The sequence below is a fragment of the Penaeus monodon genome, chromosome 5, assembly GCF_015228065.2.
Source record: "Penaeus monodon isolate SGIC_2016 chromosome 5, NSTDA_Pmon_1, whole genome shotgun sequence".
Taxonomy (NCBI): domain Eukaryota; kingdom Metazoa; phylum Arthropoda; class Malacostraca; order Decapoda; family Penaeidae; genus Penaeus; species Penaeus monodon.
The window spans coordinates 8,731,839-8,749,123 of record NC_051390.1 but is presented as its reverse complement, the minus strand read 5'-3'; the positions used below and the strand labels follow the sequence as shown (position 1 = coordinate 8,749,123).

Here is a 17,285-nt window from a genome sequence, read left to right as displayed (position 1 = left end):
CCCAGAAAACACAGCTGGCGGGGCTTGAATGTTTGGCAAGGGGAAGTACTGACATAGGGGTCGTAGACAAGGAAAGCGGTGGTAGATGGACTTCTGCAGACACTTGGACTCGTAGCAGTCAGGCACCAGAGGACATGCATCGGCGGAAGTGAGACACTCTTCGATACGTGTAGTCTGAGTGAGAGTCTGATAATGGACATCGATATTGTTTACAATGACACGCCACTTTCCCTCGGTGTTCTGGGCACGAAGGGGCCTGATGTAAACGGTCTCTGATGGACACAAGTAAGTTTTCCTCATCCGGGGGTATTTGGTCGGTCCACAGACAGCTCGGTGTTGAGTTCAGCTACGTCAGCATAGAGGGAGGGGAAAGCTTCTCGTAATGATACTCAGCTGCGTGTTTGATCTCGTAAGTTGGGATAATGGTCGTCTTGGAGGCACCATGATTTGGTTGTGTTGGCAGCACTTCTGGCACAGCTGCTCGTGTTCATGCTCATGGGAAGGCTGTGGGTGATAAGCAGGAGCAGGGTGGTAGGAAGGTTGTGGGTGATAAGCAGGAGCAGGGTGGTAGGAAGGTTGTGGATGATTTTTCGGCTGTGTATGGTGGTAGTTGATGGTGGTATTGAAGTGGCGTGCGTGGTGAGAGGAACTGTGAGGCGACGTGTGAGGTTTTGTCGGCAGAAAAGGGGGGCGGACTACCAAAAAACAACGAACCTGCAACATAGAATATGGTAAGTGTGGATATTGATGAATCTAGTATCCGTTATATGTGGTTTTTTCGTGTGTGTACTTATGCACACGTCCACATTTACATGCGCATATGTATATGTGTGCATATGCAAGTTATATATATATTTAAATACATGGATAGCTAGATAAAAATTAAAGATGCATTTGTTTTATATTTACAAAGATAGTTATATATACATTCATGCACACAGGCTCATGGAAATAATATATATGTGTGTGTATAAGCATTGTTACTGGCATTTGTGTGCATATATGTATATAAATTTATACATATAAGTAAATATGTATATACATGTAAATATATGTATGCATATAATTTTATATATATCATATGTATATATAACATATGCATACACAAAAATATATGTAAACGAATGTGTACAAAATCAATAACTATTCAAAAAGAACATGCATATATATATATATATATATATATATATTAATATATATATATTTTAATATTATATATTTTCATTTGCACATATATACCTGTATGTGTGTACTGTTTTTCCGTTTTATAAAAAGTCAAGATGACAACTGCACCACCTCATAGTTTTTCCCTAGACAGAAGATAACAAAACTTCCCCAAAGTTCGTAAAAGCCATGATTGTATCTCGTCGCGTTCAAACTGTAGCGACCATGATGAGGACCCCCTTTTTTGGGGGGAACATTCCCCCCCCCCCCCCCCACGCTTTACACCCCCATAGTGTTTCGAAAGGCAAAAAAATTGGGGCCTTAAAACCATGGGTTCCATAGTTTCATTTTTTTTCAGTTTTTTTTTGCTTATTTTTGTTTATTCTACAAAAAAACATTTGCATATTACACGCGTCATACATACATACCCTAAATTTATCATATCTGCACACATAACTGTATAGAAACATACACATACACACACACACACACACCATAATTTTTTAATATTATTTATTTTAAAAATATATATTATATTATATTATATATATATATTATATATAATTATTATTAAATATTATATTATATATATATGTGTTTTGTGTGTGTGTGTGTGTGTGTTTGGGTGTGTGTGTGTTTATTTGTGTGTGTGTTGTTTTTGGTGTGTGTGTGTTTTGTTTTGTGGTGTGGTGTGTGTGTGTGTGCATTTATATATATATATGCATCTACATATTCATTACTTTATTTACAATATATATACTATATTTATATGTATAATATATATATATATATATATATATATATATATATATATTGTGGTGTGTGTGTGTATGTGTGTTGGTGTGTTTGTGTTTTTTGTGTGTGGGGTGTGTGGTGTGGGTGTGTGTGTGTTGTGTTAGTTGTGTGTTTGTGTGTTGTGTGTGTTAGTGTTTTTCCATACAATTTTCCATTTACCTAATTTTTTTAAATCTATTTTATATGTATATATATATTAATATATTATATATATATAATATATATATTTTTTATATTTTAATATGGCTGTACACATATGCCCTATGATATATTATTTATATAAAGTTAATTTCATTTTATATATATATATATATATTATATATAATATTTTATATATATGTATATATATATAATATATAACATATATATATAATATATTATATATTATATATATATAAAAAATATTATTTATAATATATTTTAAAAGAATTATGTATTTTTGGGTTTACAATGCATATATTACCTAATTTAACGTAATTATATATCATATATTATGTTTTGGGGGTTTGGGGTATTGTGTGGGCCTTAGTTTACTATTATTGTGTTACTAAATGCTTTTGGCTCCATTTTTTTATCATCATTTTTTTTAAAACTAATATTATCATCATTTCAACTGATATGGGTATCATTTTTTATTTAAAAAAAAGGGTTGTTCTTTTTCTATTATATTATTGTTTTTCTACCACTAACCATTTTTGCCATCTTTTTATTTATCTTATTGTTATCATTGTCATTATTGTTATCAAATTGTGATTATATATTATTCTTGTTTTATTATTGTCTTTATTTTTACTATTACTATTACTATTCTTTTTACTATTACCTTATTATTATCACTTTTTTTTTACAAATATCATCATCATTTTTTTAGTGTTATAATTTAAACGTACAATTTTTTTATTATCAGTATTTGATATTATTTATTATTGTTTTTTGTTTTTATTTTCTACCATGTTTTGGCAATTACGTAAACTAAATAAAAAGGCTTATTAATATACTGTAAAATATTTGTTACTTTATTTTTTTTTCAACTTAAAAGTAAAAAATACTAAAAAAAACGTAGAAAAAAAAAACCCGTAAAAATACCATATCATAAAAGGGGAAAACTTCATGTTCAAATGGTAAAAGGGTATGTGGGGAGAGCAAGCGTGTTTGCATGGTAAAAAGTGTGAATCAGGGAAAAAGGGGCCCAAGTTGCGCGGCAGGATGTGAGGGGGCGAAAAAGTACGGGCAGGGGGGTGTGACCCCCCCGTTCCACACTGAAAATACAGGGCAGGACCTAACACTGAAAAGATAAGGCGAGGTTTCTGTACCCCTCAGCATTTGCATTATTCCTATACGCCCAAAATGTTAATAATAATAATAATAATAATGATAATAATAAAAAATAATAATAAAAAATTTAATATAATGTAATGAAAATGATAATGAAAATATAATGATAATGAAATGATAATATATGTTTGATAATGAAAATAATGAAAAATGATAATGTAATGATAATATAAATAATAAAATAATAATGATAAAAATAATAATAATAAAAAAATTAAAAATATAATAATAAAAAAAAAATATTAATATAAAAATAAAAAGAAATAGTAAAAATAATAAATAAATTTCATTTATAAAGGCTTTTACTTATGCTCAAAATTCCCATACGGCAAAACCAAAGCAGAAAAAAATTTTAAAAATTATTTTTTTTATTTTATTATTATTATTATTTTATTATTATTTTATTATTATTATTATTATTTTTTACCTTTTATCATTATTATTATGTTATAATCGTCATTATTCTTATTATCATTTTTATTTTTTTTATTACCATTACTGCTTGTATCATTTGTAGTATTCTCAAATTCATATTATTTTCCGATGTGTGTCACCAAATTTTATCTTTTCGTTCCCTTTACAATATATCTTTTTTTGGTATCATTTATCCCACATCACTGTTTGGGTTTCAACAGTGTCCTTTGTGTTATAATCTTGTTTTTTTTACTGTTGTTTTTACAACATTTTTATTGTTTGGTTTTTAATAAACTTTTTAGTATGATCATCCCCTTCCTGGGGGGGCGAATCGGGGTTTCTGAAGGGGGGCTTTTCACCTTTTCCATTTGAAAAAGTTCGAATGCTGAATCCTTGTTCTTATTTTTATGGATAACTTTTTTGCCAAGGGGTTTTCGAGCATTAAAAGCTCAAAAAATTTTTTTTTTTTTTGTAAAAAAAAATTACTATGGGTTTCTCCATTCCCCCCCTCCATGGGTAAGTAAATAGAAAATTTAAAAAGGGGGGAAAAGTAGCGTTGGGGCGTCCCGGCGATTCGGGCAGCTACGGGTTTTAAGAAAAAAGTTCTGCATCACGTAAAAAGGGAATAGGGATTTTTTGGGTCCATTTTCGTTGAGGGGTGTTGTGATGCTTTTAGGCGAAAGGGGGCGGAGCAGGGAGATGCATCTTGTAGGTGTCGATAACAGGGGGCCCTTTTAGGGGTCACTGGGTCGTAGGGGAAGAAACGGTGGGAACTGACTCTGGGTGCGTGGCTCGGGTACAAGGGCAAGATGCGGCAAAACAGACCGGGAAAAGACCAACCAGGGGGGCAGTCTGGCTGTTTGTGAATCATTGACTGACGCGCCACTTGCCGTCCCATTCTGGGCACGTTTGGCATGGCATCCCACTTTTGGAGGGGGCAGAGTAACCCCAGGACCACCCCCTGGGGGGGCATCGTAGGGAGATCCCCGTGGAGGCTCCAGTTAGTAAGAGTAGTCGAAGGGCCCCCTCCTGGGCCTTGCTACCATGCTACCAGGGGGCATCAGCAACTTTTTTTTGCACATAGCGTACTTCTTGGGGGAACAGGTGTCGGCAGTGATGGCAGCCTTGATCTCGTACTCGGAACCAGTATCTTCCAAACAGTAGGAGAGGTGGAGTTTTGGCAGCGCATGCGGGGGCAACAGTTTTGGGGCCAGTAACCGTGCTCAAGGTATGCTGGCGGCCGTAAAGCAGGTGCAGAGACCGTAAGGGGGTGCGGGTTTATGGCCATATGCTAGGATGGCAGAGCCAAGGACGCTCCCGGGGCAAACCAGAACGAACGACTGGAAAAACAAAGATTAAAATTAAAATTAAACATTTCGTAAAAAAAAAATTTTCGGATAGTACAGCGAAGACGCTTTGGGGGCCATATTGTTACAACCTACCAAAGTAAGAGCCCTGGGGGATACGAGCCCGATAGATACGGAAACCTTTTTACTGGCCCCCCCCGTTTTTCGAGCTTATATCTCCAGGTATCTTTTTCCCGCCCAGCATTACAAAAATGAGCGATTCCAAGGTTTTATCTCTATGAAAATGAATGAAAAGTACATACTCTATATGTATACAAATACGAAATAACCTTAAAAATATACATATGTATAATACATGGAAAGGAAAACAACCACGTAATAATAAAAAAAAAAATCGTAATGTTTCGAACTCTTCAGAGTTCCTCTTCAACAACCCAAAAAAACCGAAAAGTTACGTTTTTGTTTCATTTCTTACTGGGCTTTTCCCTTTTTTTCTTTGAGTACACGTTACTGTTTCTGTTTGTGGTTTTTGGGTTTTTACATATGTTCTATATAAATTTTTTAATACATATATATGTATACTACATTCATACACAATGACACAATATTTTTTTGCGTTTTTACACTTCCCATGAATTTAATTTTGTGGCCACAGGTACATCATTCGTAGAACTAGGGATAAATTAACTATAATACTCTTCTTTCACTTTTGCACGTAACATATCTACATACCAAAACACATACATTAAATATAGTAATTTTTGTCTATGTTGTCTATAGTTTGTGTACTATGTTTATTTAGTTAATTTTCTAATTTTACCAAATTTTTTAAGCCGCATAGTGGGGTGATGTCACTTTTTAGATATTAAGGGAAATGGTTTTTAACCCCAACATTACAATTAACGGAGAACCCGGGGAAAACGACCGAGCGCCTGAGCTATTATGCGGGGACTTTTCCAAAAAAAAAAGACAAAACCCCCGCCCGTCTACATTTCCCTTTTGGGCAGACCGCCCAAACTACAGAAGGTTTGATAGCCAGAAGAAATGAATGTGCTAGGCATCAAATGTCATGAGTACAATGGTTTGGAAAGGACGTGAAAGAGAGCATGCCAGTCGCTCACGTTACTTCGTTGATGAGAAAAAAAAACGGTGACATATGTTTAAAAAAAAAAAAACGGCTCTACAAAAGGCTTTCCCCCTTTTTCCGCTCCCTTTTTAAAGAAACACCACTCAACATATTTTACGTTTGCGAATATATTCTGATTTTCCCGACGTGCTTAGATTGAAAAAAAATTTTTCGAATTACCCAACAAAAGCAACCCTTCGTACATCTATCAAAAACTGATTTATTATTTTTATCACGTAAATGATATCATTATAAAGATAAAACCCCTGTCCCCACGCGGACGTCTTGCGACGGCGACATCCTCGCCCGCGCTTTCCCCGGTTTGGGCAAACTGTACAGTATTTTTCACCTCGGTTTTTCCCTCCTTTTTCTCTTTTCTTATCATTTTTATCTTTCATTTTCGTGTTTTTCTGTTTTGTTTTAGTTTCCCCTTTTTGGTAGATTTATTTGGGTTTTCGTTTAACTTTGATTGCTTACCTTTTTACTTTTTAAATGCAGTTCTTTGTCGGGATGCCTAGTTAATTACCTATTATTTCCTTTTTTATTGAATTTTAAAAAAATCATATAAGTTTAGTGATTAGGTGACCCCTTTTACAAAATTATTTTTTTTTTATTTTACTTGGCTCATTTGTGATTGTTTTTCATTTTTTTCATTTTAACTAAAATTTTCTTTATTTGTAAAATTATCAATATGTTTTTTTTTTATCATTTGTAAATGTACATAATTACGTCCCCCTCACCCCCAATGACCCGAATAAAGAAAGTTCGGCAGAGACCGCAGCAGAGATATGTGCTTTTTTTTTTCTTTTTTTTTTTCTGAGTGAAAAAGGTTTGACGCCCACGGGAAACTACAAAAGAGAAAGTTAATCTGAGGATCTTTCACTTTGGGGATAGGGGCGGATTGATCTACTTTTATATGATAAAAATCTTAATAGTTGCGATGCCTTTCTATTTCAGACTTATGAAATTTTAAAATTGATCTTTAAAGTGAGTTTTTTTTCTCTATTATTTTAGCTTATTATTTTTTAATTAATTTTTAACGTAATCTAAAAAATGGTTTAACTTTGTATTTATTTTTTTCGTTGTGTTGCGTTTTTATTGTGGGGCAAGGGGGGTACCCCGGACAAACCCTCGCCAAAATTAGCCCTCTAAAGACGCTCCCCCCCTCATGGGGCTTTTTGCCAGGTTAAAACATTTCTTTAAATTTTCTTAAAGGGGGGCCTGGGCCAAAAAATTATTTTGTACCCACAATAACAAAGATAAATGTAATAAAAATTATTATGTATAAATAAAACATTATTATTTTTTATTCTAGGGTTTTTGTTATTGGTATCATTTTCAGCACTATCACCATTGTTATCAGAACTGTGATTTTATCATTATTACTATCATTATCTTCCTATTATTATTGACATATTCATTATCATTATTATTACTGTCATTATAACTGCCATAATGATTATTATGTATAAATGCATTATCATGTTCCTTTACATTATTAGTGTTCATCATCACTGCTATGGACTGTGTCTACTGTGAGCATAGATTTACGTTTATATAGTGTATGCATACATACATGCACACATACATAAATATACATTTATGCATCTGTATGTGTGCGTGAATATACATATACGTATTATATATATACATATATGTGTATACTGTGTATATATATGCATATACACCGTTACATATACATACATATCATATACATATACTTATCTGCATATATACATACATACATACATTTTCTATATATAGATATATATAGAGATATACTTATACATATATCATACATATATACACAGGCAAATATATGTGTGTGTGTTTGTGTGTGTGTGTGTTTACATATGTAAATATATATATACATATATATATATATATAAAATTTTATATATATTTTAAATATATATATATACATTATGATATGCAAATATACATACGTATATATCCCTATATCCCATACATACATATATATTTTCATTCATATATATAGTGTTTATAAACTATACTTATAAAAGAATATAATGCATATACATAACCATATACGTATGTGTGTGTGCCGGGTGTTTGTGTATATGCATGGCGGCTAAGTTTTATGTATATACGTACATATACATATACATACATGCACATATAATGCAAAATATATACATAGAAAATGCAAAAAATATATAATTTAGAAATATTCAAGTTATCAAAAGGTAAATATGTAAATAACTAAAACGTAGAATTATATATATTTTCATGTTTTATAAAAGAGACGGATTTAGATGTTATTTCTATTCAGTTATCATCAATTTTTGTAAATTTTTTGATGGCCAGAAAACTGCTTTCTTCACGTACTTCACGACTTTCCATTGACGGTATACCTTCTTCCCAGGGCACTAAGAATGATAAAATATTGTTGAATTCATGTTTAAGTTCACCCCCCCCCCTCCCCTCAATATGGCTTGAGATCAGCGGGTTTGGTGACTAATGATCGATGGTGTAGGCAGCCAACAGACAAGCACAGCTGGCGGGAAGCTTGAATGTCTCGATGGCGAAGGGAAAGTACTGATCATAGGGGTCGTAGACAGGAAGGGTGGTAATGGACTTCTGCAGACACTTGGACTCGTAGCAGTCAGGCACCAGAGGACATGCACCGGCCCGGAAGTGAGACCTCTTCGTTTACGTGTAGTCTGAGTGAGAGTTGATAATGGACATCGATGTTTTTTACAATGACACGCCTTTTTTTCCTCGGTGTTCTGGGCACGAAGGGGCTTGATGAAAGCGGTCTCTGATGGCACAAGTAAGTTTCCTCATCCAGGGTATTTGGTCGGTCCACAAAACAGCTCGGTGTTAATGTCGGCTACGTCAGCATAGAGGGGAGGAGCTTCTCGTAGTAAATGCTCGGCGCGTGTTTGATCTCGTAAGTGGGATAATGGTCGTCTTTGGAGGCACCATGATTTAGTTGTGTTGGCCAGCACATTCTGGCACAGCAGGCTCGTGTTCATGCTTATAGGAAGGCTGGGGGTGATAAGGGGGAGCAGGGTGGAAAGGAAGGGTTGTGGATGGTAGGGGGGCTGGTATGGTAAGTAGGTTGATGGTGATATGAAGGCGTGCGTGGTGAGAGGAACTGTGATGGCTGACAGCAGAAGCACGCCGAGACTGATGCTGACGTGTGAGGTCTGGTGGGCCAAACTCGACCCCCAAAACACAACAAAACCTGCAACATAGATATGGTAAGATATTTGGATATTGATGAACCTATTATCCGTTATAGGTGGTATTTCGTGTGCGTATTTATACACACGTCCACTTTCCCACACGTATGTTTATACATATATCCTTAAATACATGGATGCTAATAATAATAAAATTTTATGTCATTGCTTTATTTTATAAAGATAGTTTATATACATTCACGCACACAGGCTCGTGGGGGGGAAATATATATGTGAATAGACATTGTTACTGTCATTTGTGTGTGTACATCTCTGTGTATGTAGATACATATACTTGAGTGTATATATGTGTATAAATTTTCATATATATATATATGTGTATATGTGTGTGTGTGTGTGTAAGTAAATATGTAAATACATGTATATGTATACATATATATTTTATATATATATATATATATATATATATATATATATATATATATATATATATCCTATACATAAATGGATATGTACACAAATAAACATAAACGGATGTGTACAGATGAATATCTATTCAAATATGCATGCATATATGTATATATTTCATTTACACATATATACATGTATATGTGTACTGCTTTTCCTGTATATACAAACGTGTACCATCTTCAATAGATATTTCCCTAGACAGAAGATAACATGGACTCACCAAGTATTGTAAAGCCATGCTTGCACCCTCAGCTCTCGTCGCGTTCGAACTGTAGCAACCATGGTGAAGGACCTCCTTTATATAGGGAACATTACCTCCCTCATCTTCCCCCCTCACCCGATACACCCCCATAGTGTATCCGAAGGGCGAAGATAATTCAGCCTTCAGTCATGGGTCCCATAAGTGCATGTCCTTGTTTGCTGTTTGTTTTTTACAGTATATGTATCATTCGTACAGTAAACATACACTCAATCATACATACTTACGCCTAAATTATATCATATATGCACAACCATAACTGTATATGAAAGCATACACACACATGTGTTTATTTATATATATATATAAATATATATATATATATATATATTTATATATATATATATATATATATATATTTGAATGTATATACCTATGTATACATACATGTATGTGTATGTGTATACATATATATGTACATTTATATATACATATATGTACATTTATATATGCATATATATGTACCTATATTTGTATATACATATTTTTGAATTTATCTATTTATTTATTTATATATGGTTGTATTGCACATATATATTTATGATAGGAATACTGTATAATGTATATATATATTTACATATACAAATATTTATTTGTATTATGTATATATGTATATACAATACATATATGTAGCCTATATATAGCTATATTTACATATATATACATATATGTATGCGTGTGTGTGGGTATACGTGTGTATATGCTTATGTTTACTATTATTGTTATTATTAATGCTATGGCTTCATTTTTTGTCATCAGTGTTTTTTTTATTATTTTATTACTATTCTCATTTTAACTATTGTGGTTACCCTTATGTATATTTTTGCTATATGTTCTAATGAACAAAAGGATTGATGTTTATTTTTAAAGACTATGTGTTTCTTTAATATTATTCCTGTAACTGTTGTTTTTATTTTGAATATCATTGTTGTTTACATTGTGGCCCTTTTACTATTATTGTTGTGCTATCAGTATCCACGTCAGTGCCATCAATTTATTTATCATTGTTGTTATCATTATCATTGTTGTTCATATTGTGATTATTTATTATTTTTTTATTGACATTATCATTACCATTATTATTAATAATAATATAATTGTTGTTGTTCTTATTATAATTGTGATTATATATTGTTATTGTAATTTTTTTTCTATTATCATTATTATTATATATAATGTTATAATTGTTATTAGTATCGATGTTGTAATTATTGTCTTTGCTATTACTATTGCTAATATTATTATCATTATTATCAGCATCATATTATCATGTTTTGAATTATCAGTATCGTTATCATTACCAGTACTGTTATCAAAATCATTATCATAATGTTCATCCTTATCCCCACTATCATATTTAATACTGGCATTATCATTGTTTATCATTATTTTGTTTGTTATTATCATTGTTATTATCATTATATATTGTTATTATTATTATTATGGGTACCATCAATGTCATTATTAATGTTATAATCATTGTTGTTATGGTTTTACTGTTGTTTTTAGTGCTATTATCTTCATGACTTTGGCAATTATAATTATCATTATCATTACTATCATCATCACCTTCACTGGGTGGCGAATCTGGAATTAGCAAAGGAGACCTTCTCACCTTTCCCTTCGAAATTTACGAATGCTCAATCTTTAGTTCTTTTTATATGAATAGCTTTTGTGCCAAGGAGTTAAAAATCATGTAATAAGTTCAACAATTATTTATTTAATAGAAATATTACTATGGATTTCTCGCATCTACCTCTTACATGGGTGAAGTGAAGAAGAAATTGAAAAGGAGAGGCCAGTGATGGGAGTGTTCTGGCGGTTCCTGGCATGACAAGTAATGATACGTGAAGAAAGCAATTCTCCAGTTACGTAAGGGATGATAGGGATTTTCGGTGGTTCATTGGTGTTGATGAGTGTTGTGGTGGCGTGTTAGGCGGGAAGGTGGCAGGAACAGGCAGATGGCATCTTGTAGATGTCGATGAACAGGCCCTTGTAGGGGTCACATGGGTCGTAGGAAAGAAGTCGGTGGTACACTGACTTCTGGGTGCAGTGGCTCTGGTAGCAAGGGGCAAGAGCGCGGCAAGCAGACTCTGGGAACAGACAAGTCTCGAGGCGAGCAGTCTGGCTGTAATAGTGAACGTCGTTGACAATGACGCGCCATTTGCCGTCCACATTCTGGGCACGTTTGGGCATTGCATACACCACTTCGGAGGGACAAATGTAACCCTCAGGACCACCCCAGTGAGTGGCATCGTAGGGAGAGTCCCCAGTGGAAGCTCCAGTGTAGTAAGAGTAGTCGAAGGCCTCCTCCTGGTCCTTGCTAACCATGTCTACCAGGTCATCAGCAACTGGTCAGCGAACGTCAAACGTACTTCTTAGCGAACAGGTGATCGGCAGTGATGGCAGCCTTGATCTCGTACTCGGGATACTCAGTGTCTTCCAAGCAGTAGGACAGAGTGGAGTTGGCAGCACATGCGGGGGCAACAGTTGGGTCGCAGTAACCGTGTTCATAGGTATGCTGGTGACCGTAAGCAGGTGCATGATGACCGTAAGCAGGCGCATGATGACCATAAGTGGGCTGTGGGTGATGGCCATATGCTGGAGGGATGAACGGAGCCAAGGACGACTCCGGCCCCCATACCAGAACGACCGACTGGAAAGCAAAGATTAACAATAAAATAAAATAATCATTTCGTAAAAAATAATTTCTTTATATAGTACAGTGAAGACAGCTTCAGGCGGCAGTATTGTTACGACCTACCAATGTAAGAGCCATGGTGACACGAGCAGATAGATACGAGAAACGCTTCTACTGGCCTCCATCCGTTATTATCGAGCTTATATACTCCAGGTATACTTTGGCCACGCCCATGCATTACGAAGATGACCGATTCCAAGGTTTGATCTATATGAAAGTGAATGAAAAGTATCGTACATCTGTATGTATACACATACAGAAACAAGTACATAAATATATACATATGTATATATATATGTATATATATATATATATGACAAGGAAAACAGCCACAGTAAGAAATGAAACTAAATCGTAACGTTTCGAACTCTTTGCGAGTTCCTTTTCAGACGAATAATAAATCGAAATGGTTTAGACGGTTTATTATTCGTCTAAAGAGAAACTCGTGAAGAGTTCGAAATTTCACGATTTTGTTTCGTTTCTTTCTGTGGCTGTGCTTACATGCATACATATATGTGTATGTGTCTATGTATGTCTATTAGTCTTGTACAATGTTGATTTAGTTAATTTTTATAAATTTCACCAATCATTAAGACGCATAGTGGTGGTGATGTCACATTTCAGATAGGGAAATGGTTCTAACCAACAACGTTACAATTAAAGGAGATAGTGAAGCAACGACCGAGCGCCTGGGCCTCGTCAACCCTCATGGTCGCCTTGCTCCCAAGAATAAGCTCTTAAGGATAATCGAGCTATTATGCGGTACCTTTTACTTCATAAAAGCAAAGACAACCGCTGCCCGTTGCTATGCCAGTAGTCTACATTCCTTCTGGACAGACCGCCCAAATTACAGAATGGTTGATAGAAGAAATTGATGTTCTAGGCATCTAATGTCATGAGTACAATGATTTGGAAAGGACATGAAAGAGAACATGCCAGTCGTTTACGTGATTTCGTTGATGAGAGAGGTCCTGAGGGTTACATTTGTCCCTCCGAAGTGGTGTATGCAATGCCCAAACGTGCCCAGAATGTGGACGGCAAGTGGCGCGTCATTGTCAACGACGTTCACTATTACAGCCAGACTGCCCGCCTCGAGACATGTCTTTCCCAAGTCTGCTTGTTTGCGCCCTTCTCCTTGCTACACAGATCACTGCACCCAGAATCAGTGTACCCCCGACTCCTTTCCTACGACCCATGTGACCCTACAAGGGTTTTGTTCATCGACATCTACAAAATCCATCTGCCTGTTCCTGCCACCTTCCCGCCTAACACGCCACCACAACACTCCTCAAAAACCCAATGAACCACCGAAAATCCCTGTTATCCCTTACGTAACTGGAATTGCTTTCTTCAAGTATCATTACCGTCATGCCAGGAACCGCAGGGACGCTCCCATCGCTGCTCTCTTTCTCCTTTTTAATTTCCTTTTCACTTCACCCATGTAAAAGGTAGATGCGAGAAATCCATAGTAATATTTATATTAAAAAATAATTGTTGAACATATTACATGATTTTCAACTCCTTGACAAAAGTCATTCATATAAAAAGAACTAAAGATTAAGAATTTGTTTGCTAATTCCAGATTCGCCACCCAGTGAAGGTGATGATCATAGTAATAATAATGATAATTATGAATGCCAAAGTCATGAAGATAAAAGCAGTAAAAACAACAGTAAAATCATAACAATTATTATAACATTAACAATGACAATGATGGTACCCATAACAGTGATGGTGGTAATAATAATGATGCAATAAACTATATATTCTAAAGTAAAGATAAAATTATGGTGACAACACTATCAGGAAATATATATGAATTAGAGTTATACTACAACTGATACGAATGATAATGGTAATCATAATAATAATAATAATAATAAAATGATAGAAATAATAATGATAATAACAATAATAACAATATATAATGATAACAACAATGAATAGAACAAACAAAATAATGATAAATAATTATAATGCCAGTATCAAAAATGACAGTGGAGCTAAGGATGATAATGATAATAGTAAGAACATTATGATAATGATTTTGATAACAATATTGATAATAATGAGGACATTACTGGTAAGTAAAAATATAGTAATAACAATAATAATGATAATAGTAATAATAATAATAATAATAATAACAACAGTACTGATAATGATAACGATACTGATAATTTAAAACATAATAATAATATGCTCATAATAATGATAATAATATCAGCAATAGTAATAACAAAGACAATAATTACAATATCGATACTACTAATAATTATAACATTACATATAATAATAATGATAATATATAAAAAAACAATAACAATATATAATCACAATCACAATAAGAACAACAACAATGATATTATCACTATTAATGATAATGATAATGATAATATAAATAATAAAAACAATAAATGATCACAATAAGAGCAAAAATGATAATGATAACAACAATGATAAAGAAATTAATGGCAATGACGTGGGTACTGGTAGCACAACAACAATGGTAAAAGAACAGCAATATAAACAACAATGATATTCATAATAAGAACAATAGTTATAGGGATAGTATTAAAGAAAAACATAGTCTTTAAAAATAAACATCAATTCTTTTGTTCATTAGAATATATGCAAAAATAAATATAAGGATAACCATGATAGTTAAAAGGATAATAGCTAAAATAAAAAACAATGATGATAAAAAATGAAGCCACAGCATTAGTAATAAACGTAATAGTAAACAAGCATACACACACATACCCACACACACGCATGCATATATGTATACATATGTAAATATAGCTGTATATAGGCTACATATATGTATTGTTTATACATATATACATAATACGCATAAACGTTTGTATATGTAAATAATATATATATATATATATATATATATATATATATTTATTATATATATATATATATATATATAGTATACAATATTTATATCATAAATATATATGTGCAATACAACCATATATGAATGAATATATAAATAAATGAATAAATAAATAAAAAAAATATTTATAAATACACACACACATATATATAAGTAGATATATATGTATATATAAACGTACATGCATATATATACATATAGACATACATGTATGTATACATAGGTATATACATTCATATATATATATATATATATATATATATATATATATATATATATATATATAATATATATATATATATATATTGCTACGCCAGTGGGTCTTTGTCTCTGTGCGAAACATGTGTTTACATGAAGGGACCTGGGCAAACATGACGCAGCTGGCTGTGAGCGGAGGAGCGGGGGAACAAGCGACCAGACGCGGTTGGGTGCTGCTCCTGTGAAGTCCTCGTGTGTGCCCTTGTGACCTGATATAACTTTGTGTTGCCCTGTTATAAGCTGTATTGTGCTGTGTGACATGCTGGTATCCCCCCTGTATTGTGCCTATAGAAAAGTGTACGGGTAAATAACTTGTGTAAATAAAGGAAAGACTGTCATTTTGTGTTTACTTCGTGCCCTGCCTCCCCACTTGGGTTTCCTCTCCTGGTGTTCTGGGACGCTGTGGTGTTCGGTGCCTCTTGGAGCTGTTCAGTGTTCACGACCCTGTGGATAGCACGCCGTCTGCCTAGCCTGCCTTGTGTTGGTGGCAGAGAGACGAGGCGGACCGGCGTAACAATATATATATATATATATATATATATATATATATATATATATATAAACACACACGTGGGTGTGTGTTTGTGTGAGTATGTTTTCATTTACAGTCATGTGTGTGCATATATGATATAATTTAGGCGTAAGTATGTATGACTGAGTGTATATTTGCAAACGTTTACTGTACGAATGATACATATACTGTAAAAACAAAATGCAAACAAGGACATGCACTTATGAAACCCATGGCTGAAGGCTGAATTACTTTTGCCTTTCGAATATACTATGGGGGTGTATCGGGTGAGGGGGGGGGGATGAGGGAGGTAATGAGGTCCTTCACCATGGTCGCTACCAAGCAGCTGAAGAAGAAGGACCTCTCCTCTCCTCTCCTCCCCTCTCTCCCTGCGGTGAATCGGTCCTTAATTGGACGATTCAGAGAGAAGGGAGGATCGGTTCCGGCAAGGGTGGCGGACGATGCGCAGCGGGTGGAGCCGAGCAACGCCAAGAGAGTCACCACGATCCCTCGATCGTGTGGCTTTTGCATGGGCATATTAAAGAGATGCACCGCGCCCGGTCCCATGCAATCTCGGCCTCGGCTCTTCCGCGTTACCGGACGGTGACGCGCCCCCATTGTTTGATGCCACGATGCTATGTGCTTGCATGTAGCTTCGTGCCCTCCTAGCCTACTCTTTCCTATACGAATTTTCGGCATTAGGATAACTCTGGGCACACCTTCTGGTGAACTGGACCCCATCTTCGGGCGCGTGCTCGACGTGGGCAGACCTTTACCTCCCGCAGGGAGGGTGTGTCTGGGGGGCCTTAGAAGGCCTGCCTGACGGTGTGCATAGAGTTGCCATTCTTTTGTAGGGACTGGTCCCC

At 34.6% G+C, this 17,285-nt stretch overlaps 1 protein-coding gene and 1 pseudogene across 1 annotated transcript; both read right to left on the bottom strand.

Moving 5' to 3' along the window:
* Window positions 1-10,042, bottom strand: part of LOC119572948 — a 79,377-nt pseudogene extending 69,335 nt beyond the window's left edge.
* A 1,886-nt stretch (window positions 10,043-11,928) lies between these two features.
* LOC119573433 lies at window positions 11,929-12,820 on the bottom strand. Its single transcript, XM_037920662.1, is given in 3 exon segments — window positions 11,929-12,411; window positions 12,413-12,697; window positions 12,806-12,820. Coding segments are annotated over 3 exon segments (738 nt in total). The 3' UTR covers window positions 11,929-11,973.
* Between the last annotated feature and the right edge of the window lie 4,465 nt (window positions 12,821-17,285).